The sequence below is a fragment of the Gavia stellata genome, chromosome 5 (genome assembly GCF_030936135.1).
Source record: "Gavia stellata isolate bGavSte3 chromosome 5, bGavSte3.hap2, whole genome shotgun sequence".
NCBI classification, from domain to species: Eukaryota; Metazoa; Chordata; class Aves; order Gaviiformes; family Gaviidae; genus Gavia; species Gavia stellata.
The window spans coordinates 540644-566637 of record NC_082598.1 but is presented as its reverse complement, the minus strand read 5'-3'; the positions used below and the strand labels follow the sequence as shown (position 1 = coordinate 566637).

Genomic DNA, 25994 nt, shown 5'->3' with positions numbered 1-25994 from the left:
CGCCCGAGGGCCGGGGCTGCTCGTCTTGCCCACCCCGTCCCGGGACGGTGCCCCGTGCCAGCACAGTGGCCTGCGCCCAGCGTGTGGCTGGGGTGCTGTGGGACGTGGGAAGGGTGGGCACCCAATGGGTGCACGGTGGGTGCCCGGCTGCCGTCTGGCCTTGCCCCACTAGATGGCACGGGTGGCACATGCCGGTGGCTTGGCACGGGCGGTGGGGGGCTTGGGGGGGTGGTTCTGTGGGGGGATGGCCTGCGCTCGGCATGGATCTGGTGTGGGGTGGCATGGGTCTGCTGTGGCATGGCAGGGGCTTGGCACGAGTCTGGTGTGGGATGGCGTGGGTCTGGCACGGGATGGTGTGGGTCTGGTGTGGGATGGCGTGGGTCTGGCACGGGATGGTGTGGGTCTGGTGTGGGATGGCGTGGGTCTGGCACAGGATGGCGTGGGTCTGGTGTGGGATGGCGTGGGTCTGGCACAGGATGGCGTGGTCTTGGCGTGGGTCGCCTTTCCCAGCTCTGCTGCCAAACCCCTTTCCCCATGCCTGTCCCCCGTGGCAGGATGCGACCAGGGCCCCCCCTCCAGCCCAGGCGAGACCAGGGATGGGGACGGGGCGCAGCCCTGCCCGGGGTCCCCGTCCTCCCCCGGCTCAGCCCCGGCCCCACAGAAGGGGAGGCTGGGGGGCAGAATCCCGGCTGCTTGGGGGTCCCCAGCTCCCCGCTGCGGGGGGGACCCAGCCCTCCCGGCAGCACCGGTGCTGCCCGCAGGGGAAGGGGGGGGTCCCAGTGCGGGGGGTCCCTGGGGAGGCGGTAAATGGGCTCCCCCCTTCCGGCTCGGCCCCACCCTGCACTTACCCTACCGCGGCGGCTCCCATGGGCCCCGCAGCCCATTAGCCGGAAGGAGGGAGCTGCGCGTCCATAAAACCCATCTGGGGGGAGGCGAGTGGGGGCGAGACACCCCCACCACCACCTCCATCCTCCAGCCCCCCCCCGGACCCCCCTGGAGCCCGGCTGCCCCGGGGTCCCAGCCCCTGCCCCAGCACCCCTCTGCCCGCAGCAAGCAGGTGTGGGGGGCCACGGGGATCTCTATGGGTGCCCCTGGGCGGTGGGTGCAGCAGCCCCCACCCCACTGCTTGGGCCCACGGGGGTTTGCTGTGGGGCAGCTGGAGCGAGGGGCGCCGAGCATCCCCCCCTCACCCCCAGCCGTGAGTGGGGGCAGCCCCCACAGCACTGCTGCCCCCCCGGCGCTCCGCCACGCTGCCTCCATTAGGGCCCATTACCGGAGCCGCGCCAGGGAACACGGCTCCCCACGGGCCCAGTCCCGGCGGAGGGGCCCGCGTCCCCCGGCACGGCTCACCCGGCTCTGCCTGGAAATAGGGGGGGGCAGGGAGCAGGTCCCACACTGCGCCCCGCTCCACCTGCAGCGGCAGCTGGGGTCCCTTCGGTGGTGCCCATCCCTGGGGTATCTGGGCAGGATGGGGGCACGGACGGATGGACACTGGGATGGATGGGGATGTGCACGGATGGGTGCTGGGATGGATGGGGGTGTGGACAGACAGATGGAGGCTGGGATAGACAGAGGCATGGAGGGATGGATACCGGGATGGATGGGGGCATGGATGGGTGGATTCTAGGATGGACAGATGGAGCTTGGGATGGACAGGGGCACAGATGGATGCCAGGATGGACGGGGGCATGGGTGGATGGATGCCGGCTTGGATGGGAGCGTGGACAGATGGACATCGGGATGGACGGGGGCATGGATGGATGGACACTGGGATGGACAGAAGCATGGATGGATGGATGCCGGGATGGATGGGGGCATGGGAGAATGGATGCTGGGGTGGATGGGAGCGTGGACAGATGGACATCGGGATGGATGGGGGCATGGATGGATGGACACTGGGATGGACAGAGGCGTGGATGGATGGATGCCGGGATGGATGGGGGCATGGGCGAATGGATGCTGGGGTGGATGGGAGCATGGACAGATGGACATCGGGATGGATGGGGGCATGGATGAATGGACACCAGGATGGATGGGGGCATGGATGGATGGATGCTGGGATGGACACATGGACGCTGGGATGAACAGGGGCATGGGCGGATGGATGCTAGGATGGATGAGAGCATGGACAGATGGACATCGGGATGGACAGGGGCATGGATGGATGGATGCTGGGATGGACACATGGATGCTGGGATGGACACATGGACGCTGGGATGAACAGGGGCATGGGCGGATGGATGCTGGGATGGATGAGAGCATGGACAGATGGACATCGGGATGGACAGGGGCATGGATGGATGGATGCTGGGATGGACACATGGATGCTGGGATGGACACATGGACGCTGGGATGAACAGGGGCATGGGCGGATGGATGCTGGGATGGATGAGAGCATGGACAGATGGACATGGGGATGGACGGGGGCATGGATGGATGGACACTGGGCTGGGTGGGTGTATGGACAGAAGGATGCTGGGATGGATGGGTGCATGGATAAGCGGACGCCTGGTTTCTGCAGGAGCCATCGTGGCCCCACCAGCCCTCGGGAGGCTCCGGGTGACGGCGGGGGATGCTGGGTGGGCTCTGGGTGGGCTCAGCCCCTGCTGCCGAGCCCCACGGGGGGGGTCTGTCTGCAGAGCCCCATGCAGGAGCTGCGGCAGCCCCGGGGCTGCATGGCCGGAGGGAAAAGGGCACAACGTGGACCTGCACCGGGAGGTCAGGCTGCGGAGCCCCCGCGTGGCATGCGAGTGAGAGGGCGGTGTGCGAGAGACGCTGCCCGCGGCGAAGGGCTGCCCAGGGGTCCCCGTGTGCCACCGTCACCGGCTCTGCCCACAGCCTGGCTGCCCGGGCACCGACACCAACGCCCCTGCTCCCGCCGTGGGGCCGGCTTCCCTCCTGCAGTAAGGGAGAGCCGGAGCCGGTCGTGGTTTGGGATTCCCAGCACCTTCGGCTGCTGGAGGCCTCTGCTCCCCCGGGACCCCCCTCGCCTCCCCCGGGCTGGGGGCTCTGGCTCCCCGGAGCACAGGGGTCCTGTGTGGGGCATCTCAAGGGGCCTGGTTAGTCACACTGGGGGTTTTGGGGTGCTTGGTGGCTCTTTGGGGTCACTCCGAGGTGTCAGAGGGGCTCACTGGGGGTCGGTGTGGGGGACCCTGGGGGCTCGGGTGACCCATACAGGGTCACTGCGGCACCTCGGGGGAGGCAGGGGCACATTGGGGGCACGCTGGGCACACAGGAGGGCACAAGGGTCTGCATGGGTCTCAGGAGGGTTTGGGGGGGTCTCTGCGGGGGGTGCCCTGAGGCCTCGCTGGGGTGTCGGGGGGTGCAGAGGGGTCACGCTGGCTCATCTCCAGAGCCCATCTGGGGTGTCTCTGAGGCACCTTGTGACGTGGGGGGGGTCTGCAGGGTGTCTCAGGGGATGCAGTGGGGTCACTCCGGGGTATCCCCAGGGCCTGTTTGGGGGCTCTCCAAGGTGTCTCGGCATCTGCATTGGCGTCCCTCTGGCTTGTCTCCAGAGCCCGTTTGGGGTGTCCCCACGGTGTCCCCAGGGCCTGCCTGGGATGTCTCCAGGGCATCTCGGGGGACGCGGTGGGGTGCCCTCTGTGGTACCCCTGGGGCCTGCTTGGGGTCTCTCTGGGATGTCTCAGGGGGGGCATTGGGGTCCCTCTGGCTGGTGTGCAGAGCACATTTGGGGTCTCCCTTGGGTGTCCCTAAGGCCAGTTCGGGGTCTCTCCAGGGTGTCTCGGGGGCTGCAGCGGGGTCTCCCCGGGGAACCCCCGGGGCCGGCCTGGGCTCTTTGCAGGGTGTCCAGTGGGATACAGTGAGGTGGCTCTGGGGCAGCTCCAGGACTGTTTGGGGTCTCTCCAGCGCACCTCGGGGGGCTGCAGCGGGGTGTCCCCGGGGAACCCCCGGGCCGGCCTGGGCTCTTTGCAGGGTGTCCAGTGGGATACAGTGAGGTGGCTCTGGGGCAGCTCCAGGACCGTTTGGGGTCTCTCCGACGCACCTCGGGGGGCTGCAGCGGGGTCTCCCCGGGGAACCCCCGGGCCTGCCGGGGTCCCTCGGGGCGGGAGGCACGGCGGCCGCCCCAGGGAGCGCAGGGGCTCTGGGGTCCCTCCCGGCCCGGCTGCCCCCGGGGGGCCCCGGGGACCCCGCCGCCCCCTCCCGCGGCGCGGCCGGTGCGGCGCTGGCCGCGGAGCCCCTCCGCCGGCGCGGGGAGGGACCGCTCCTCCCCGGAATGATGTCAGCCTGCCCGGCCGCGGCCCCCGCCTCCCCCGGCGGCTCCGGCCCTGCCTCCCCGGGGAGGCGGCGGCGGCATGGCCCGGGCCGGCGGGGCGGCGGGGCCGCGGCGGCGGGTGCTGGTGCTGATGGTGCTGGTGGCCGCGGCGGGGCGGCGGGGCCGGGGCGCGGGGCGGCGGCGGGGGGGAGGCGCCCCCCCCGGCCCCGCCGGCCCCCCCGGGCCCCCGGCGCCCCCCGGCCCCCCCGCCCGCCCGCTCCTGCTGCTGCTGCCGCTGCCGCTGCCGCCGCCGCCGCCGCCGCCCCGCGCCGCGCCCGCCGCCGCCGCCGCCGCCGCCCGCCCGGTAACGAGCCCCCGCCGCCGGGCGCCCCCGCCCCAGCCCGGGCCGCGCCTGCCCCCTCCCGCGCCCCTCTCCGGCCTCCTCCCCCCTCCCTCCCTCCCTCCCTCCCTCCACTCCTCCTCTGCCTCCCTCCATCCCTCCCTCCATCCCTCCCTCCGGTCCTCTAAGCCTTCCTCCATCCCTCCCTCCACTCCTCCTCTGCCTCCCTCCATCCCTCCATCCCTCCCTCCAGTCCTCTAAGCCTTCCTCCATCCCTCCCTCCACTCCTCCTCTGCCTCCCTCCATCCCTCCCTCCGGTCCTCTAAGCCTTCCTCCATCCCTCCCTCCACTCCTCCTCTGCCTCCCTCCATCCCTCCCTCCATCCCTCCCTCCGGTCCTCTAAGCCTTCCTCCATCCCTCCCTCCACTCCTCCTCTGCCTCCCTCCATCCCTCCCTCCGGTCCTCTAAGCCTTCCTCCATCCCTCCCTCCGGTCCTCCAAGCCTTCCTCCATCCCTCCCTCCATCCCTCCCTCCAGTCCTCTAAGCCTTCCTCCATCCCTCCCTCCACTCCTCCTCTGCCTCCCTCCAGCCCTCCCTCCCTCCAGCCCTCCCTCCACTCCTCCCCTGCCCTCCCCATCCCGCCGCCCCCCGCCCCTTCCCCTCCCGGTCCCCGCACTTGGCTGCTGGTCGCCTCCGTCTCCAACTTCTCCGGCCCTGCCTCCGCCTGCCTCCGCCTCCCGCCTCCCCCCGAGCCTCCCCCCGAGCCTCCCCCCGCTCCCGCCCGGCCACCCGCCGCAGATGCCGCTTCCCCGGCGGCCGGGACGGCGGCCCCCGGCACCTGCCCGGCTCTGAGCTCCGCCGCCGGGCCCGGGGCAGGGAAGTTGGGGGCGACCGCTGAGCCCCTGCCATGTTCTCCGTGCAGGAGGCGCTGCCCCGGGGGGGGCTGCCCATGAAGGAGGAGCCGCTGACCGCCGGGCTGCCCTCCGTCCGCTGGCTGCAGGGCACCGGCATCCTGGACGCCAGCACGGCGGCGCAGAGGTAAGGGGCTCCGCGGGCATCCCGGGCACTGCGGGCATCCCGGGCACTGCGCGCATCCCGGGCTCCGCGGGCATCCCGGGTGCTGTGGGTGTGCTGGGCTCTGCGGGCATCCCGGGCTCCACAAGCATCCCGAGCTCCATGGGTATCCCGGGCTCCGTGGGCATCTCGGGTGCTGTGGGTGTGCTGGGCTCTGCAGTCATCCTGGGCTCTGCGAGCATCCCGGGCTCCATGGGCATCTCGGGTGCTGTGGGTGTGCTGGGCCCTGCAGTCATCCCGGGCTCCACAAGCATCCTGAGGTCCATGGGTATCCCGGGCTCCATGGGCATCTCGGGTGCTGTGGGTGTGCTGGGCTCTGCGGGCATCCCAGGCTCCGCGGGCAACCCGAGCTCCATGGGTACCCCGGGCTCCACGGGCATCTCGGGTGCTGTGGGTGTGCTGGGCTCTGCGGGCATCCCGGGTGCTGTGGGTGTGCTGGGCTCCGCAGGCATCCCGGGCTCTGCGGGCATCCCGAGCTCCATGGGTATCCCGGGCTCCACGGGCATCTCGGGTGCTGTGGGTGTGCTGGGCTCCGTGGGCATCCCGGGCTCCATGGGCATCCCAGGTGCTGTGGCATGCCAGTCACCATGAGCAACCCAGGCTCCGCAGGCATCCCCAGCACTGCGGGCATCCTGGGCGCTGTGGGCATCCCAGGCATCCTGGGCACCACGAGCATCCCAGGTACCACAGGCTCCACAGGCATCCCAGGTGCTGTGGGCATCCCAGGCACAACGGGCATCCCAGGTTCCATGGGCATCCCAGACGCCCTGCATGCCCTGGGCAAGCTGGGCACCCCGGGCACCCCACACCCTCAGCACCCCAGGATCCCTGGGCAGTCTTGGGTATCCCAGGTGCCTCATGCCTGCTGGGTACCTCGTACCCCACCCACATGCCCTGGGCTCCTTGGGCATCCCAGGGGCACCCCCCGGACTTTGGCACCCCCACGTACCTGGGGCATCCTGAGACCCCTGGCACCCCACGTATGCCAGGCCTGTTGCCGTGTATGGGGGCTGGCAGCGGGGCAGAGGCCGCTGCCGGAGCTGCGAGGGGCTTGTGCCGTGCCATGCCGGGGCCCACACCCTAAGCCCCGGCTCTGCTGGGAAAAGCCGCCGAGGGCGAGGGCAGGGCTGGCAGCGGTGCCATCCCCGTTCTGCCGGGCAGGGCTGGTGGCATCGGCTGGGGCGAGCGACTGCTGCAGCCGCTCAGGCAGGCTGCGCTGCCAGGCTCACCGCAGCCTGATGCCCTGCCGTGCTCCGGCTGGCCGCAACCCCTGCCCCCCCCGTGGGGGTCCGTGTGCCCCCTCCCCATCTCCTGCCCTCCCTGGGGGGCTCCGTGCACCCTGACCCCTGCTCTCTCTCCACCCTGTGCCCGCAGGGGTCCCGGCTGTGGCTGGGGGACACCTTCACCGCTGCCCCCAGCACCCCAGCTCCCGCTGTCCCCTCTTTGTGCGCCGTGGGGTTCGGGGGGGGCAGTAAGCGGGGTCTGTGCTTGGACCGTGCTGCGGCTTTGTCCAGGGGTGACGGGCGATGCCGCGGCTCAGCCCTGGTGCCCCAGAGTGTGGAGGAGCGAGGGGACCCGGGCCAGCCTGGGCGCTGCCTCCCTGGGGTGCCCCACACCCTCTGCCTGGCCAGGGACAGCGGGTTTGGGGGTCTGGGGGGGGCTTCCCTCTGCACGGGGCCCCAGCGGAGCAGGACATCGCCGGCACTTCCAGCACCGACCCGCTCCGTGAGCGAGATCACCCAGTTGTGCGCACCATCCCCGAGCTTGGGGTCCCCAGCCATGGTGTCAGCCCCGCTGCCAGCTCTCACTCGGGGACCGTGACTGTGCCGGGGGCTGCACCCCACAGCTGAAGCCCTGAGGGCTCCCCGGGCTCCCCCCGAAAGCCACCACCTTTGCAGATATTCTGGGATGCTTAAAAACTGCAGCGATCCCCCCGCTAACCCTGGCAAAGCCACCGCAGCCCCGTCCCAGCACAGCCACCGCCGGGGGGGACAGCCACCACCGCGGCCCAGCCTGGAGCCCCCGGAGAGCAGCTGGACCGAGGGTCCCACCCCGCCCCAGGGACCCAGCGAGGGGGCAATGCCGGGGTGGGGGGGCTGCGGTGTCCAAGCCGGGGTGCAGGGAGGTGCCGGCCTTCCCGCTACACACCCCGAAACTTCCCCCTGCCCCAGAGCGGGGCCACAAGAAAGGGGGGGTGAAATCCAGCCCCCTCCCACCCGTCCCCCGCTCCGGCAGCGCGGGGGGACGGGGGGGACGCACACAGGGCTGGGACCGCTGCACCAGCTCCGGGGTGATGCTGCCCGGTGGCAGGGGGGTGGCTGCCCATGTGTCTCCATCTGCCAACGGGGTCCTGCATGCCACGCGCCCGGTGTGCGAGGATGGGGCTCGCGGACCCCTGCCCACCCCTGCCCCTGCCGAGCCGGGTGCCGGGCAGCCTGCGGTGCCCTCCAGGCCCCCCTCTCCTCCCCGTCCCACCGTGGTGCCCGGCAGCTGGGTGTGTGCCACACGTGCCAGCAGTGCCAGATGTGCGGACGTGCTCGTGGGGTGCTCGTCACCTCCAGACCCAGCCTGCCTCCACCCCGCATCCCGCACCCCTCTCGGACCCCTGGCTGGGGTGGCTCGTACCACCACCCTGCAAACACCAGCACCCACAAAGACCCCCCCCCGCTCCTGTGGGACCCCGTGGCCACTGCAGGGTCCCCGGGCGATGCCAGTTGGCACCCACAGCTGCAGCCCCCGCGGGCAGAGGGGCTGCCCCAGGCGTGCCCCAGGGGGGTCAGGGTCCCGGGGCAAGACAGAGGGGCTGGGGGCCGTGGGGTGAGCCCACGCGGGGTCTCGGCTTCCTGGGTGGGATCCAGCGCTCCCCCCTCTCCCCCCTGTTTGGCGGAGCCGCCCGGGGAGCCGTGGCTACGTAATTGCGTGGTGCCCCGGGTGCCTGGCGGCTCCGCCAAGGGAAGATGCTGCTTTACTGTAAGAGACGTTCGCTGGGCTCCTCTGCTAGGAAATGCTCTGATTGCCTTTAATAATTAATGGCAGCCGGGCTCGGCTCTCCGAGCGCCGGGGTCTCGGCAGCGCTGGGAGCGGAGATGCAGCCATTACCCGGCCGGGCTGGTGGCTCCATCGCCTCCCCCCCCCCCCGCCTCCAGCACTTTAGGGCTGAAGCTTTGGGGGGGAGGAAGGGGATGGGGGGGCCAGGGGGGTGCTGGCTCCCTGCAGCCGCCCTACCGACACCGTGCCACCTTCCCATCAGCTGGGACTCCCGTGGCCAGGCTCCAGCGCGGCAGGGACAGGGGTGCTGCCGGGGGACAGTGGGGTCCCCGTGGCACCAGGGGTCCCTGTCCCTTGGGGAGCTGGGTGGCGTGGCAGCTGGACACGCCGGGATGGGGGCCTGGTGAGGCTGTGGGGTCCCAGTGGGGTCAGCGCCCTGTGCTGCAGGGCCAGATGCCATGGGGATGGGCCCTGAGGATAACGCCGTCGGAACTGGTTGGACCCATGGGTAGGGGACACGGGGCACCCATGGGGAGTGCCAGGACACGGCCGTCAGCAGTACTCAGGGACATGAGCGTGCACACATCTGTCCGCACACGTGTGCCCAGACACGTGTGTTGGCCGTGCTCATAGGCACCCATGTGCCAGGCGAGCGTGCCAGGCGCGTGCCCCGGCGTTTGCCGGCTGGGGACATTTCAGCTCCCCAGCGATCAGCTTAACAAGCTTTTTCCTCCGTCACGGAGACGTGTCCCCAGAGAAGCGAAGTGTCCCCAAGGTTTTCGGGGTCTGGGCTTCGCACTTGGCTTTGGCCAGTGCCCACAGCTGGGCTCAGGGCTGGGGCTGAGGGCGATGCCGGGGTGTAATTAAAGCCCAAGGAGCATCATTGAAGGCGGCGAGGGTGCTTGGGGTCCTCTCCCCACTCTGTGCTGGCTCTGCCCCGGGCTCCTGGGTGCTGCCGGGACCGGCCGCAGCAGCAGGTTGCTGGTAAAAGGGCTGAACCCCGTTTTCGTCTCGTGTTTGGAGGAGACGCTGGTGGCTGTGGCTTGTGTGGGACCCTGGGAGGTGTCCCTGTGTTTGTCCCACGTCCCTGCACAGCCGGTGGTGCCCCTGGGTGCAGGGGTCGGCCTTGGGCAGCGCCAGCTGGTGGGAGCAGCCTTGGGTGCAGCGGGGTGGGGGGGCTCGGCCGTGCAGGAGCGAAGGACCCCCCCACGGCTGGGGCAGCCACCCCAGCGGGGTGTAAGCAGGGGGTCCCACAGGACTGGGGGCTCTGTGGGGACAGGGCTTGGGGACCCACTCCGTCCTCCGGCTGCGGGCGGAGGGGTGCCCCCACCCTGGCCCCCACCCATGTGCTGTCCTGGCAGGGTGCTGGGGTGGGGTGCTGGGTCCCGCTCCTCACCCATGCACTGTGTCCCCGCACCCCAGGGCACCTCTCCTCGATGGCCCCCCCGGCGGGGTGCTGCAGGAAGGGGGCTGAGTGTGGCCCCCCGTTCCTGTGGTGGCCGTGTCCCAGCGTGGCCGGGGGTGGTGGCAGAGGGACCCCTGCAGCGGGCACCCCCTCGGGCTGGCAGTGGGGGGATCACACCCAGCCCATCGCCCCCCAAACTGTGTGCCCAGATGGGCTCCCAGGAGCAGGGCTGGGGGTGCAGGAGCAGGCAGGGACCCCCCTGTGCGCTTGTGCATGTCCCCCCCCTTACTTGCACCCCAGTGCTGACCCCTGCGCGGGTCCTGGCCAGTGGGGTCCACAGGGTGCTGCTGGGCACGGTGGGATCTGGGGGGGCTGCGGCGTCCTGTTACATGCTGAAGGGGGGCTGGGAGGTCTGTGGGGTCCCACACCGGGGCGGGGGGGGGATCTGCAAGGTCCGTGAGGTCCCGGTGGGGTGCAGGGGCTGTCCCCAGGACAGCGTGGGAACTGGGTCCAGCTGCTGAAGCCCCCCCCGAGGTCGGCGCGGGGGGAGCCAAACCTGCCCCCCCGCCTCGCTCTGCGCCCAATGTGTTTTTAATCACGAAAGGGGGGGAACTTTCTACATCCACGTGTTTATCTTGGCCCCCTCGCCTCGCCGGCTGCTGCGCTGCGCTGGGGCTGCTCCGGCTCCTGCGGCCCCCCACGCCGACACCGCGCTGGCTCCCACAGCACCGGCGGTGACAGCGGCTGGGGACAGGGGCCACACGTCGGGCTGGGGACAAGGTGGCCAGGACGAGGACTAGTGGGTGCTGGAGCCATCGTCCCTGGGGATGGCTCTGCCACCCTCCCCTGTGCTGTCACTGTCCTGTCACCCTGGGTGTCCATGCAGGGACAGCAGCGGTGGCCCTCGGAGCAGCTGGTGCCAGGGGCAAGCCCAGGGGTGCCGGGTGCCCCCCCCAGCCCGACGAGCTGTGACCCCCACCCTGAACACCCACCTCCCCCTGGCTCTGCTGGGGCTCCCCCACCCACCCCATGCGTACGCATGCGTGCGTGTGTGTGTGTGCGAGTCCCTGTGAGCATGCACGCCGATGCACACGCAGGGGTGTGCACCCCGATGTCCCCACCCGTGGCGGGGTGCGGGGCTGGCGGCTGAGCCCCTGCAGCGCTCTGGGGGCGATTCCCCTCCCAGGGGACCGGGGCTGCCTTGGGGACTGTCCCCTCCCCAGGGACCAGGGCTGGCTTCAGCGTCGCTCCCCCCGAGGACAAACCCTGTGAGTGGTGGGGATGCGCTGAGCATGGGCACATCCTGGCTATGGGGCAGGGTGGGGGTCCTGGGTGCTCCCCCCCCACCCCAGTCCGTAGCACCCAGGTGGTCCAGGGAGCATCGCTGCTTGCCGTGGGCGAGTTTGGCAGCTCCCACCCAGCCTGTCCCGGGGTGATGGGGTGACCTCACGGAGGGCATGCTGGGGGTCCTGGGGAGGGGGTGCTGGGGGTCCCAGCAGCCGCCCTGTGCTCACCCCTTCCCCCTCCTGCCGGCAGCGGGGTGGGTCTGGCCCGAGCCCACTTCGAGAAGCAGCCCCCCTCCAACCTGCGGAAATCCAACTTCTTCCACTTCGTCCTGGCCATGTACGACCGGCAGGGCCAGCCCGTGGAGATCGAGCGCACCTCCTTCATCGACTTCGTGGAGAAGGAGCGGGTGAGACCCCCCCGGGAACGGGGTTGTGGTGGGGATGGGGTTGTGGCGGGGATGGGGTCGCTCTGCCCGGCCATCCCCCTGCTCTGGGAGGGGGACGGGAGCCTGCACTGTGGGGGCTGAGACCGCTCCCAAACTCATTGCACATGTGGGGGGTTGCCAGAGCAGCTCTGTGGCCCTGGGCCAGGCTGGGGCTGAAGGAGGGCTGCACCGAGAGGGGACCGTGATGTCCCCTGTCCTCCCCCCAGGAGCAGAACGGCGAGAAAACCAACAACGGGATCCACTACCGGCTCCAGCTGCTGTACAGCAACGGTGGGTGCCGGGGCCGGGGGCCTGGGGGGGCGCGGGCAGGGCTGACCCCTCCCCTCTCGCCGCAGGGCTCCGGACCGAGCAGGACCTCTACGTCCGCCTCATCGACTCCATGTCTAAGCAGGTAATGCTGGAGGGGGGATGGCTGGGGTGGGGGCTAGCACCCCCGGCACCGCAGCCCCCAACCCCAGCGGCCAGCAAGCCCCCAGGGCCGTCTGCACACGCGTGTGCACGCGTGGGAGTGCCAGGCGGGCACGTCTGTGCGGGTGCATGCAGCTGTGCAGAGCAGGCATGTGTGTGCACGTGTGTTCACGAGCGGGTGTGCGACGCAGGCACGTCCGTAAGTGCACACGGGTGCGGGTGTGCAAGGCCACGCAACCGTACGTGCGTGCCCAGGTGTGCGGGGTGGGCGCGTCTGCACTTGCACACCCCTCCACGTGCACGAACGCGCGTCTGTGCGCTGGCTCGTGCATGCAGCAGCGTGTGCACGGGCACGTACAGCTGTGCACAGCGTGGGCGCACGCAGCTATGCATGCAGAGGGCCACACGCGTGCACGGGCGCACACGCGTGCACACGCAGAGGTGTGCACGGTTGCACACCCACCCACCAACACCCCCTGCCCGGCCCCTCTCCCACCCGCTGCTCCCACCCCGGCTGCCGTCGGGGTCCCCCACCCCGGCTGGCGTCACCCAGGGAGGGTCCGTGGGTCGGGGACAGGCTGGAGCGGTGGCAGGGGACGGGCAGGGTGCCGGCCGGCGGTGGCACCCCCCCTGCGCGCTCTCTCCCCCCACCAGGCCATCATCTACGAGGGGCAGGACAAGAACCCAGAGATGTGCCGGGTCCTCCTCACCCACGAGATCATGTGCAGGTAGGTGGGGGGCCCAGTGGTGGGGGTCCTGGCGGGGGCCCCGGTGGCGGGGACCCCAGTGGGGGGTCTGGGGGGGTCCGGCGGCAGCAGGGGTGCCAGGCTGGGCGGCCGGGCAGCGAGCGCTGCCTGCCCCAGCTGCGGGCTGCCAGCGCGGGGTCCCCCGTGCCCCATTAGCGCCGCTCTTGTTTACCACCCTCGCGCTCGGTGTTTGTGCAAATTAGCGCTCCGTGCCAGAGCGGCTAATTGATCTCCAGGAGCCGCGCTAACGATGCCAGGGCCGGGGCCCCCCCTCTTCGCCCTGCTCCCCGGGGCCGGCACCGCCGTGTTTGTCGGCCGCTGGTGGCACGAGCCCACCCCTGCCCTGTCCCCCATGGGTGACGTGGAGCCCTCCAGAGACCCCAGGGCACCCCCTCTTTGGACCCCCCCGCCTTGGCTCACCAAGCGCTTCTCAGGGCTGGGGTGCACCCCGAGACCCAGAGAGCCCAAAATCGGAGCCCAGCCCCATGGCGGGGGGCAGTGGGGTGGGGTGGATAAGGGGGGTACCCCAGGGGTGCCCTCTCTGCCGCAGCCCCCCATGCCCTGGCACCACATGGCCGGTGTCCCTGTCTTGGGGTCCCCCCCCAAAGCCCAGCACCCTGGGACCTTGTGGGGTACGCATCTGTCCCTTTTCCGCCTCTGCCCCCCACTCCGTCCCGCCGTGGGGCAGGACCCCCCTACTCCATAGCACAGGGCTGTGCGATGGTGGGGGGGGCAAGGGTGGGAAATGGGGGTCTGGCGGGTTCTCCCCTGGGGTTGGGGGGTGTGGGGCTGGCCCCAGCCCCCCCGCTCCCCTCACGCCGGCTCCTCTCCCCGGCCGTGCCCAGCCGCTGCTGCGACAAGAAGAGCTGCGGGAACCGCAACGAGACCCCCTCCGACCCCGTCATCATCGACAGGTACCGGGGACCCCGGGCGCGGGGGCCCCCCCTGCGCCTCGCTGGGGCCGAGGGAGGGGATCCGCGGTGGAGGGTCCCCCGGGGTGCTGGGACGGGGAGTCCCCCGGGCTGGGGACCGGGTGCGAGCGCTGCCTCGTTAGTGCTAATGAGCTGGGGGAGCAGCGTGGGGGGGCCAGGAGGGCGCGCGGTGCCCCCCAGTCTGGCTCGCTGCGGTGGCTGCTGGCCCCGTGCCGGGCTGCGGTGACAGCCGTGACAGATGGGGAAAGCGCCGTTTGCCGTCAGCGCGGCACTTCCGACGCGCATCAAACAAATAAATAATACAGGCGGCATCCAGCCACTTCGGCGAGCGCCGGGGAACGCGTGGCAGCCCCGCTTCCGTGCCGGGGCCACGTGCCGCAGGGACACCCCGGAGCTGCACCGTGTCCCCAGGCGTGTGCCCACGGTACGGGCCGGGCAAGTGCCCCGCGGTGAGGGATGCACCCGTCCTCCGTGCCGGGCTGGGACCCACGGCACAGTGCCGAGGCGGTGCAGAAGGCCTGGCTGCGCTCGCTGGTGCGTGCACGGACACTGCAGCCTCCTGGCACTGGGGCGGGCGTCTGTCTGTCTGTCTGCAGCCCTGTCCCTCCACCCTCACTGGACAGCACACACCCCACCGCCCCCATCCACCCGTCCTTCCCTCCATCCATCTCTCCTTCCATCCATCCCCCATCCTTCCCCATCCGTCCCGCCATCCATCCCTCCATCCATCCCTCCCACCATCCATCCCTCCATCCATCCCTCCCGCCATCCATCCCTCCATCCATCCCTCCCGCCATCCATCCCTCCGTCCCTCCATCCATCCCTCCCACCATCCCTCCCACCATCCATCCCTCCATCCATCCCTCCATCCATCCCTACCGCCATCCATCCCTCCGTCCCTCCATCCACCCCTCCCACCATCCATCCCTCCATCCATCCCTCCATCCATCCCTCCATCCCTTCACCTGTCCTTTCCTTCCTCCCTCCTTTCCCCCCTCCCTCCCTCTCCCCCTCCCTTCTCCACCCCTCTCCCCAGCCCTTGAGCCATTCCTCCCTCTGTCCCGCAGCATCCCCGGACCCCACACGTCTGTCCCTCTGTCCTTCTGTCCCTCCACCCAGCGTGTCGTGTCCCCATCCCTCTGTCCCCGTGCAGGAATCCTCGTGCATCTCCTGGCACGGTGGCACTTTCCTGGTGACGCCAAGCGAAGCCCAGGCTCTTTGGGGGTGCTGGGGGTTTAGGGGCCACCTCGACACCGGGGCCGGGGGGACATCGGGGAGGATGGGGGGCTGGCCGGCGCTGTTCCCCCTCCTCGCCTCACTCTGCCTGCAAGTGGGGTCCCTTGGTCCCGAGGGGGTCCCTGTGAGTGCCTTCCCCCTGCGCCGAGTCCCCAGGGCGCTGGAGGGTGCCTGGCTCCCTGGGGACGGCGGGTGGCACAGCTCACACACCCCCTGTCCCCAGCCGCCCCCCATGGCGTGACACCGGCCCCACTGCGGCAGGTCCCTGACCCCCGGCCTCCCCCCGCCCTGCCAGCGCCAGCCAGCTGTGCCACCCCCCCACCGCCCTGGCCAGCTGTGCCCCGGCCAGCTGTGCGGGTCGCGGCCCCCAGAACTCCCGTCACGGCCGTGGGGACCCGGCCAAGACAAACCACCCGGTGACAGCGTCCCCCCATCCCTGCAGCCTCCTCGCCCCACGGGTGTCCTGGGTGCTGCACCCCATGCTGGTGCTTTTGGGGTGCGCAGGTGCCCTGTGACCCCCCCTGTGCTGGAGGCTGGGGCTGAGCCCTGGGTGCCTGTGGGGTGGGGGGTGATCCCCCCCCCAGGGCAAGTGTCCCCCGAGCCCACCCCAGCCCCACTCTCCCCAGGGACCCCTCGGGGCTGTGCCCCACAGAGGTGACAGCCCCAGGCTGTTGGCATCCCCAGCCCCATCCCTCTTCTGTGCCGGGGAGGCTTCCCCGGTGCCCCCCTCCATCCCCAGGGCCCTCGGGGGTCACCCGGGGCCAGGTGGGTCCCCAGCCCGCCGCCCGCTCCCCCCGGCCCCCCCCAGCCCCGCTCCCCAGCCCGACGCCCAGCCCCACTGGTTTAGAGAGCCAGATAAGTGCCCTATCAACATGTTAATCAAATTACTTAGGAGCTAAAATTGACGCTTTTCATTAATTATACAAGATTATTCTAATTGCAAATTCAAATTTATGCGCTCGGAACAGAAGGTGTTCGGCAGCAGCGCCGGGAATTTGCATATTAAATGGGGAGCGCTGTGCATTAGGGATGCTAATGCATGCACAGCGCCTGTATTTTTAACTCCCGGGCCCATATGCGCGGCTGCCGCTCGGGGGGGACGAGGCCAACCTGGGGTTCAGGATTATCCCCCCCCCAGCAGCGCAGAGGCGGGGCTGGGGGCCTGGGGGTGGTTGGGGGGGCCGGGGGGGGTCACCCCCAGCCCCACGCTGCCCCTGTCAATCTCCTGGCGGGGGGGGGGTATGTGTTTTCCTGCCGTTTTCCAGCTCCTTCCTTCCCCTGATTACCACCTGCCAGGCAGCGGGTGACGGGGGGACACGGGGGGGTCCCCCTCTTCCTGCCCTTGCCCGGGAAAACCGTCCCCCGTGGGCAACGTCCCGGCAGTGCCGGTGTGGGAGCCCCTCTGCCCCGGCACTGGTCAAGGGCAGGAGCCCCGGGGGGGGCGGGCACGGTCTGGGGGTGCCCTCTCTGCTAAGGGGTCCCACAAGGTGTCCAGAGTCCTCTGGGGGGGCCCCAGGGGCTGTGTGCCCCCCGGCTTGTGCCCCCCATGCCCCCAGGGATGGGGCTGGAGAGGGTTTGGGGCCAGGGAGGCTGCACCCACTGCTCCCGTCCCTGCGCCTGCATCTGAGGGGGGCCCAGGGGTGCCCACGTCCCCGGGTGCCCCATATCCCGGGGGTCCCATCGTCCCTCCAGTCTCCACCAGCAGCTAACGGGGCTGTGGGAACCTTCCCGCTGGGCGCCTGCCTCCCCCTCCTGCCCCCCATCCCTCCCCAGCCCCGCTGCAGCCCTCGGGGAGGGGGCCGGGGGGGCGAGGCGGGGGTCTGGGGCAGGGTGCTGGGGTGGGGTGCTGGGGCGCAATACCAAGGTGGGGTGCTGCACCGGGATGTTGGGGTAAGGTGTCAGGATCCGATGCTCAGATGAGATGCCAGGCCAGGCTGCCAAGTCAGGATGGGGCAGGATGGCACACTGGGATGGGGCAGGATGGCACACTGGGATGGGGTGGGATGGGACACCGGGATGGGGGGCAGGACGGCACACTGGGATGGGGCGGGATGGGACACCGGGATGGGGGGCAGGATGGCACACTGGGATGGGGCGGGATGGCACACTGGGATGGAACAGGATGGCATGCTGGGATGGGGTGGGATGGCACGATGGGATGGGGCAGGATGGCACACTGGGATGGGGCAGGATGGGACACTGGGATGAGGGGACAGGATGGCATACTGGGATGGGACAGGACGGCACACTGGGATGGGGTGGGATGGCACACTGGGATGGGGGACAGGATGGCACGCTGGGATGGGGGGCAGGACGGCACGCTGGGATGCACCAGCCCCATGCAGTGCCCAGGCCCTGCCGAAGTGCTGCCTGCATGCGCAGGGCAGAGCCCACACCCGTCATCGAGGGGGACGGGAGATCAGCCGTCCCGTGCCGCACCAAAGGAGAGAGATGGCACAGAGGGACACGCTGGCCTGGCATGGCACAGTGACCTGGCACGGCACAGTGACCTGTCATGGCATGGTGGCCGTGCGTGGCAGAGTGCCCTGGCGCGGTGCAGTGAGCTGGCGCGGTGCCGTAGCCTGGCGCGGTGCGGTGACCTGGCACAGCTCGGGGACTTACCGTGGTGCGGTGACTTGGCACGGCAGTGACCTGGCACTGTGCAGCAATCGGGGCCGGTGCAGTGAGCTGGCACAGCGTGGTGAGCTGCCATGGCAGAGTGAGCTGGCACGGCGTGATGGCCGGGCATGGTGCAGAGTAAATATGTGTGTGTGCCACGTGTGCGTGCCGGCTGCCCGTGAACGTGTGTGGCCACGCCGGGTGCCCGTGGCTGTGCGTGTCTTTGGCCGTGGACCGTGTGGTGGCCCACGGCTAGGGACGGGGACAGCGGGTCTCACCTCGGTGCCCAAAACCGCACGGGGTGGGAGTCCCGGTGTGCACCCAGGTCTGCGCAGGGGGACCCCACCCAGGGTCACCCCAGGGTGGGGGATCCTGGGGACCACATCTGGCCGTGCCCCCAGGTGTGGGTCCGTGCTCTCACACATGTGGCCATGCTCCCACCCGTGTGCACCGTGATCCCCACGCGCTCTCCCCCCATCCCAGTCCCTAGCGTGAGTGCCGCCGCTGCCCATTAATTATGGAGGGGCCGAGGCTGCTTACGGGGCCGTGGACAAGCAGCCTGAATATTTCATCAGGCCGGGACGTGGCGGGAGCAGCTCTCCCTCCTGCCCGTCCACCTTCCGCTGGGAATGGTGCCCGGCACCTGCCAGACCCCCGTGGGCAGGGAGAGGCAGCACCCAGCACAGCCGGGGGGTCCCATGGGACATCCTGGGGTCCCCGCAGCCGCACAGTGCCCGCGTTTGCACGGCAGCGTGCAAGCCTGGGTGTGCAGGTGCACACATGTGTGTGTGCATGTTTTTGGCTGTGCACGCGTGTGTGTCATGGGGGGGGGTGCACGGGACACCGCGCATGGCGGGGAGCACCCATGCATGTCTCCGGTGCATGGTGTGACATGCAGGGTGCTGCCTCCATTTGGGGACACCAGGACAGTGGGAACACTCACCCCTGCTTTGCTCCAGCGCCGGGAACCACGGGATGGGGTTGGGGGGGAGACATCGTGGGGTCCCTGTGAGCCCCCCCCGGGTTTGCCGGCATTGACCTCTGGGTTCTTTCCATCCATCCCAGGTTTTTCCTCAAGTTTTTCCTCAAATGCAACCAAAACTGCCTGAAGAACGCTGGGAACCCCCGGGATATGCGGCGCTTCCAGGTGAGCACTGGGACACACACACACATACACCCCCCCCCCAAACCCTGCCCCACACTCCGGGGCTGCGGGAGGGGACGGCGTTGGAGACCTCATCTATTTTCCCAAAGGGGTCGAGGGGAATTAGGGACTCGATTCCCCATTCGGGGAATCGAGTCCCTAATTCCCCTCGACCCCTTTGCAAACCCCAATTCCCCTTGAACCCCCCTGCAGCCCCACATGCCCCCCCCCATGTCCCCCTGCCCACAGCCCAGCTCTCCCCACAGCAGCTGGAGGTTGGGGAGCGGAGCAGAGGGGGGGTCCGGCCCGTCCCCCACCCAGCACGGGCGCCTTCATTAGGGCCTCTCGTAAAGATATGATAATTGTGACATTTTTACATGATTAACGACCTATCCAATTTGCATAGCGCCAAGCAGCTCCGGGAGAGCAGCCAAGTCCACGCGAGAGGAGGGGGGAATGGGGTGCAGCGGGGGGCATGCAGGGGATGGGGTGGGGTGTCCCCTGGGGTCCGGGGTCCCCCTGGCCGGTGACACGGTGACGGGCCGGTGCTGATGCCGCGGCAGTGCCAGGGCCGGTGCTGGGGTCCTGCGGCGCTGGGTGCTGCACGGTTATGGGGGTACACGCGTGCCGGCACACGTAGGTATGCACGCACACGCGTGCACGTGTGCACACAAGTGCTCCCGCATGCGCATAGACGTGCACCCCTTGGCACGTGCGCATGTGTGCACAGGCAGGCGTGCATGGCCACACGCATGTCACCACCAAGGCACGGAGGGTCTGGAGGATACCCGTGACAGTCCCGGGATGCTCAGGGGTGCAGGGGAACACTAGAGACGAGCAGGGGGACAAGGACCCCACCGTGGGGTGACGTACCCCAGGGGTGGCACGGGGGGACGGTGGCCCTGAGCTGGCTCTCCCGCAGGTGGTGGTGTCGACGACGGTGAACGTGGACGGCCACGTCCTGGCCGTGTCCGACAACATGTTTGTCCACAACAACTCCAAGCACGGGCGGCGGGCACGGCGCCTCGACCCCTCCGAAGGTGAGTCCCTGCCGGGTGCCCGGCGTGCCCACGCACACGCACACAGAGCACGTGCCCACGCACATGTGTGTGCCGTGCCCCGGCACGTGTGCATGGCCGTGCAGAGGGGCAGACGCACATCCATGCCGGTGGGTGCTGCTCCGACTGTGGCACCCCCTGCCCTGGCTGTGCCGGCGCCAGCCCCACGGCCATGCATGCCCCACAGTGCCAGGGCAGCCCTATGGCCATGCATGCCCCACAGTGCCAGGGCAGCCCCACGGCCATGCGTGCCCCACGCTGCCAGGGCAGCCCCAGAGACCGTGTCGCCATGCCGGGACCCCCGAGGGGGACGTGCCTGTGCCCAGCTCTGCCCCACACCGCTCGGAGGCTGCAGCTGCCCCGGCCCCGGCACCTCCCTGCCGGGTGCAGTGGCACCCCGGGCAGCCCTGGAGGTGGGCACCCAGCCCCATATTTATGCCTTGTACGTCTGTCCGTCCGCCCAGCACACACACACGGCCTCTCCATCCACCTGCCGTGCACCTGCGTTTTCTGTCTGTCCCTTTGTCCCTCCGTCCGTCCGTCCCACGCGTGCAGCTGTCCTGCCCTCCCGGGTGCGCTCTGTCCGGCCACCGCTCTGTCCGTCCCTGCCTCCGCCACATCTGTCTGTGTCCCTCTGTCCAATGCATACGTGCCCTCTCCGCCCATCTGACCTGTTTGCTCCCTGTCCGTCTGTCCTGTGCATGCACCAACGCACCCTCCATCCCCCATCCGTCCCCTGCACGCGCTCTCCCCCACCATCCCCATCCCCTCCCCACTCCCCATCTGTCCCCCATGGCCTTGTCCCCCATCCGTCCCACAGTGCCAGCCCCACCATCCCCTCCATCCCCTGCTCCCGCCTGGCATCTGTCCGTGTCCGTGCGTCCGTGGCGGCCCATGTCTGTCCCCCCACCCCTCGCCGCTGCCTGGTTCTCACTCTCTGCCTCTGCTCTCCCTCTCTGCCTTCTCTCCCCCAGCCTCGCGCCCCCGGCCCCGACCCCGGCGTCCCCCGCTCCCGCCCCGCGCGCCCCCACACTCACTGCTGCCCTGTCTCTCCCCCCCCGCCCGAAGCAGCCACCCCCTGCATCAAAGCCATCAGCCCCAGCGAGGGCTGGACCACCGGAGGTGCCACCGTCATCGTCATCGGCGACAACTTCTTCGACGGGCTGCAGGTCGTCTTCGGCACCATGCTGGTGTGGAGTGAGGTAGGGGGGTGCGGGGAGGTGGGTCGGGGGGCTGGCACGATCCCCTCGGCCGCGGCCTGAGCACTGTCTCGCCCCGCAGCTCATCACACCTCACGCCATCCGGGTGCAGACCCCCCCACGGCACATCCCCGGCGTGGTGGAGGTGACGCTCTCCTACAAGTCCAAGCAGTTCTGCAAGGGCGCCCCGGGACGCTTCGTCTACACCGGTGAGGGGCGCAGACCCCCGGGAAGGGGCGCAGACCCCCTGGAAGGGGGTGCAGAACCCCCGGGAAGGGGATGCAGAACCCCAGGGAAGGGGCGCAGAACCCCCAGGAAGGGGCGCAGAACCCCTGGGAAGGGGCGCAGAACCCCCGGGAAGGGGATGCAGAACCCCAGGGAAGGGGTGCAGACCCCCGGGAAGGGGCGCAGAACCCCCGGGAAGGGGATGCAGAACCCCAGGGAAGGGGCGCAGAACCCCCAGGAAGGGGCGCAGAACCCCTGGGAAGGGGCACAGAACCCCAGGGAAGGGGACACAGCCCCCAGGACAGTGCCCAGGGGATCCCTGTGCCTGCTGCCAGCCCCTGGGCACAGCCCTGCCCCGACCGGGGACCCCCCCACAGCAACCGGGGGCCCCCCGCAGCGACTCTGCTGCAGGGGTAGGGCGAGGGGATGGGCAGGGTGCGAGGGGATGGGCGAAGGGCAAGGGTTTGGGGTAGGGCAGGGTTAGGGGCAGGACAGGGTTGGGTTAGGGGGCAGGATAGGGTTAGGGGCAGGGGGTAGGGGTGACTAGGGGATGCCGGCAGGGACAGGGGTAGGGGTGGGATCAGGGTGAGGGTTGTTGCAAAAGACTATTGAAACCCCCAGACAGCGACCCCAGGGGCCCTGCAGCTGTGTGGGGTGCGGACAGGGGATCACGCACACATGGGGTGCACGCAGGGCAGCGTCCACGGTGCGGCAGAGGATCGGTCCCACCATGGTGGCCACCCTGCCATGTGGCCACTGGCTCGGGCAGTCTGTCCTCACGCCGGCTCCGTGCCGTGCTGCATGTCACCCTGGCTCCTGCCCTACTCCGGCACCGTCCCGTCCCCTCGGGACCCCCGCAGCAGGGCTGGGCGCTGCGGCTGCTGCACAGGGGGGTAGGAGAGGAAGGGGCGCAGGGGCTGCTGGCACGGGTGGGGGACAGGGGGGACAGCTGGGGTGTCCCTGCTGGAGGTGGGGTTCCCCCCCGCACTATGCCCCGGCTCAGCCCTGTGCCCCACGGTCTGTGCCTCAGTTTCCCCCGTGGGGTTGGGCAGGGGGGGCCGGGGCAGTCCCGCGCGCAGCAGCCGCTGAGCCCCTCTCTCTCGGCAGCGCTGAACGAGCCCACCATCGACTACGGGTTCCAGCGGCTGCAGAAGGTCATCCCTCGGCACCCCGGGGACCCCGAGCGCCTCCCCAAGGTAGGGACCCCCTGCCCAGGGTTTGGCACGGGTGCTGTGCCGTGCTCTATGCCATGCCTGCTGACACCCATGGGTGCAGGCAGGGGCACACCATCTCCCATGGGTGCTGAGCACTGCCTCACCCAGACCCAGGGGTCTTCCCTGGCAGTGCCAGGGGATCAAGGGTCGGGGGGGGACACGCAGAGCCCCTGTGCCCCCCAGCGCTGGGTACAGCCCATGGGCTGCCCTCTGTGCCCGACCCCCAGCTCCCGCTGTATGTGGGGGTCCGTGCTCTTCGCCCCCCCATCCCCAGCAGAGCCCAGGGCAGGGAGGGCCATGGGGGGACGCGGCGGGAGGGGGCATGGGGGAACACAGGGAGGGCCATGGCGGGATGCAACAGGCCCCCACTGGGTCTCAGCCCCATGGGTCCGCTGTGGGGTGCTGGGCAGCGCTGGGGCTGTGGGCATCGCACGGCAGCTCGGGGAGGTGCCGGCGTGGGGACAGGGTGGGGCAGGGTGCCTGCAGTGTCCCCCGTGTGCGGATGGGGCTGGGGCCGGGGTGCTGGCCCCCCCTGAGCCCCATCCCGCTCCCTGCCCAGGAGGTGCTGCTGAAGCGGGCGGCCGACCTGGTGGAGGCTCTCTACGGGATGCCGCACAGCAACCAGGTACCGCGGCACCCCCGTCCCGCCGGGACCCCCCGGCTCGTCCCACCCTCCGGCCCCCGGCCCCCCGCCCTGCCCGCTCGGCAGGGTGTGCACCCCGAGTCCGCGGCACTGAAGCGGGGACGCAGGAGCCGGCCCCGGGCTCCCGGCCCCACATCTGCTTCACATCAGGATTCCTCGGGCGCTGAGTCAGCGCTGTGGGGCCCCCCCGAGCCCCCCACCTGCAGGGGAAGGGGAGCCGCCTCCAAAGCTGCCTTTGTTCCCACATTCTTCCCGGCCGGCAGCACGAGCTGGGGGGTCCCGACCCCCCCTGCCCCACTGCTGCCCATGGGGTCACTCCAGGCTCCGCGTGCCGCGGGGTGACGCCATCCCCATGTGTCCCCCCCTGCCAGGACATCATCCTGAAGCGAGCGGCGGACATCGCCGAGGCGCTGTACAGCGTCCCCCGCAACCCCGGCCAGCTCTCCTCGCTGGCCGGCACTCACGGCCCCGCCGGCATGATGGGGGTGAACTCCTTCGGCAGCCAGTTGGCCGTCAACATCGGCGACTCGCCACAGGGCACCGAGCAAGGTGGGCCGGGGGCCGCGCCGGGCAGCGGGAGGGGGTCCCTGCCCGTCCCGTGCCACCCCCGGCCCCTCTCGCCTGCAGGCTACTCCCGAAACACGGGCAGCGTCTCGCCGCGGGGCTACGTGCCCAGCTCCACGCCGCAGCAGAGCAGCTACAGCGGTGCCGCCGGCATCAACGGCTACGGCGGCGGCACCATGGCCGGCCTGGGGGTGCCCGGCTCCCCCAGCTTCCTCAACGGATCCACCGCCAACTCCCCCTACGCCAGTGAGTCGGTGCCCCAGGGCGTCCCCAAAGCCATGCACCAGCCCCGGGGCGTCCCCAACACCGTGCACCAGTCCCGGGGTGTCCCCAAAGCCACGCACCAGCCCTGGGGGGTCCCCAACACCATGCACCAGTCCCAGGGAGTCCCCAAAGCTGTGCCTCAGCCCCGAGGCATCCCCAAAGCCATGCACCAGCCCCAGGGTGTCCCCAAAGCCATGCACCAGCCCTAGGGTGTCCCCAAAGCCGTGCACCAGCCCTAGGGTGTCCCCAAAGCCACACATCAGCCCTGGGGTGTCCCCAACACTGTGCACCAGTCCTGGGGTGTCCCCAAAGCCACGCATCAGCCCTGGAGTGTCCCCAACACTGTGCACCAGTCCCGGGGTGTCCCCAAAGCCACGCATCAGCCCTGGGGTGTCCCCAACACTGTGCACCAGCCCTAGGGTGTCCCCAAAGCCATGCACCAGCCCTGGGGTGTCCCCAACACCATGCACCAGTCCCAGGGAGTCCCCAAAGCTGTGCCTCAGCCCCGAGGCATCCCCAAAGCTATGCACCAGCCCTAGGGTGTCCCCAAAGCTCTGCACCAGCCCTGGGGTGTCCCCAAATCTGTGCACCAGCCCTAGGGTGTCCCCAACACTGTGCACCAGCCCTGGGGTGTCCCCAACACCATGCACCAGTCCCAGGGAGTCCCCAAAGCTGTGCCTCAGCCCCGAGGCATCCCCAAAGCTATGCACCAGCCCTAGGGTGTCCCCAAAGCCATGCAGCAGCCCCAGGGTGTCCCCAAAGCTATGCACCAGCCCCGAGGCGTCCCCAAAGCTGGCTGCGAGGGCAAGGGGGAATGGGAACACAGCGACCTGAGCTGAGGCAGTACCGGCCCCAGCCCCGGCCCTTGCAAGCTGGGTCCCCCGTGGTGTCACCGGGGTGTGCTGGCATCCCGCACGGGGAGCGATGCCCCGTCCCCAGCTCTGCCCGGCCTGAGTGGGTCTCTCCCCACAGTCATGCCCGCCAGCCCCCCGCTCGGCGCCTCCTCCATCACCCTCCCGTCGGGCACCAACGCCTCCACCCCCAGCGGGGTCTTCTCCTTCTCCCCCGTCAACATGATCTCGGCGGTGAAGCAGAAAAGCGCCTTCGCCCCCGTGGTGCGGCCGCAGACCTCCCCGCCGCCCGCCTGCGCCAGCACCAGCGGCAGCAGCCTGCAAGGTGAGCCCGGTGCGGGCACTGCCCGCAGCTCCCTGCCCACCCCAGCCCACCCCGGTCTCACCCTCGCCCCACGGACGGGGGTCCCGGCGGCACCCTGCTGCATGCACCCTGCCCAAGCAGGGTGCATGCCTGCAGCCTTGCAGATCCCTTCCCGCAGGCTGCCTGCACCCCTGCCTGCACCCCTGCAGCCAGGGCATGGCTGGCGCTGCACCGCAGGGATGGGTGCACCGTGCCACCCTCGTCCCTGTCCCCCCGTGCCCACCGCTCCCCCCCGCCTTGGCTCACCCCTTCTTTCCCTCCCTCCCACCGCCCAGATCCGGCTTTCGAGGACTCGGACAAGTTCCACACGCCTGCGCGGCCGCTCCAGGGACTGGCCTATTCCTAAGCACAGTAGGTCCTGGGATGTGGCAGCCCTGGAATCCCCCATCCCGCTGGGACGGGCAGGGGGAGCAGGGCCAAGGAGGGCAGGGACCCCCCGCCCCGGCGTGCCCACCCCTCACCTTCCCTTGCAGCCGTGCCCGGCCACCTCATGCCGCCCACATGAGTCGGGATGGTGCCGGAGCCGCGACATGGACCGGGACCGAGCGCGGCCTCACAGCCCAGCAGTGCCGGCCCCTCCGACCCGCTCCCAGGGGCTCCCCTGGGGATCGGGGCGCACAGGGCTGCGGGACCCACCACCCCACTGCCCTGCGGCCGCCCCAGCCCAGCCCCGTGGAGCTCAGCCCCCTCGCAGGGGAGCGACCCTGGCCAGGGCCAGCACCAGCGTGGCTCGGCGTGGCTCGGCTCAGCGGGCGGCCCCTCCTGGGGCCAGAGA

At 70.2% G+C, this 25994-nt stretch overlaps 1 protein-coding gene across 1 annotated transcript; it reads left to right on the top strand.

The window, feature by feature from the left end:
* The first annotated feature begins 4313 nt into the window (after positions 1–4313).
* On the top strand, positions 4314–25764 carry EBF4 (EBF family member 4). Its single transcript, XM_059818004.1, has 18 exons — positions 4314–4577; positions 5476–5591; positions 11557–11713; positions 11959–12022; positions 12088–12143; positions 12815–12888; positions 13752–13820; positions 18759–18840; positions 19760–19877; positions 20964–21097; positions 21177–21303; positions 22427–22515; positions 23093–23158; positions 23548–23725; positions 23804–23986; positions 24977–25180; positions 25495–25570; positions 25693–25764. Exons 1-17 carry the CDS (start codon positions 4314–4316, stop codon positions 25563–25565), a joined length of 2052 nt encoding a protein of 683 aa, XP_059673987.1. The 3' UTR covers positions 25566–25570; positions 25693–25764.
* Positions 25765–25994: the final 230 nt, after the last annotated feature.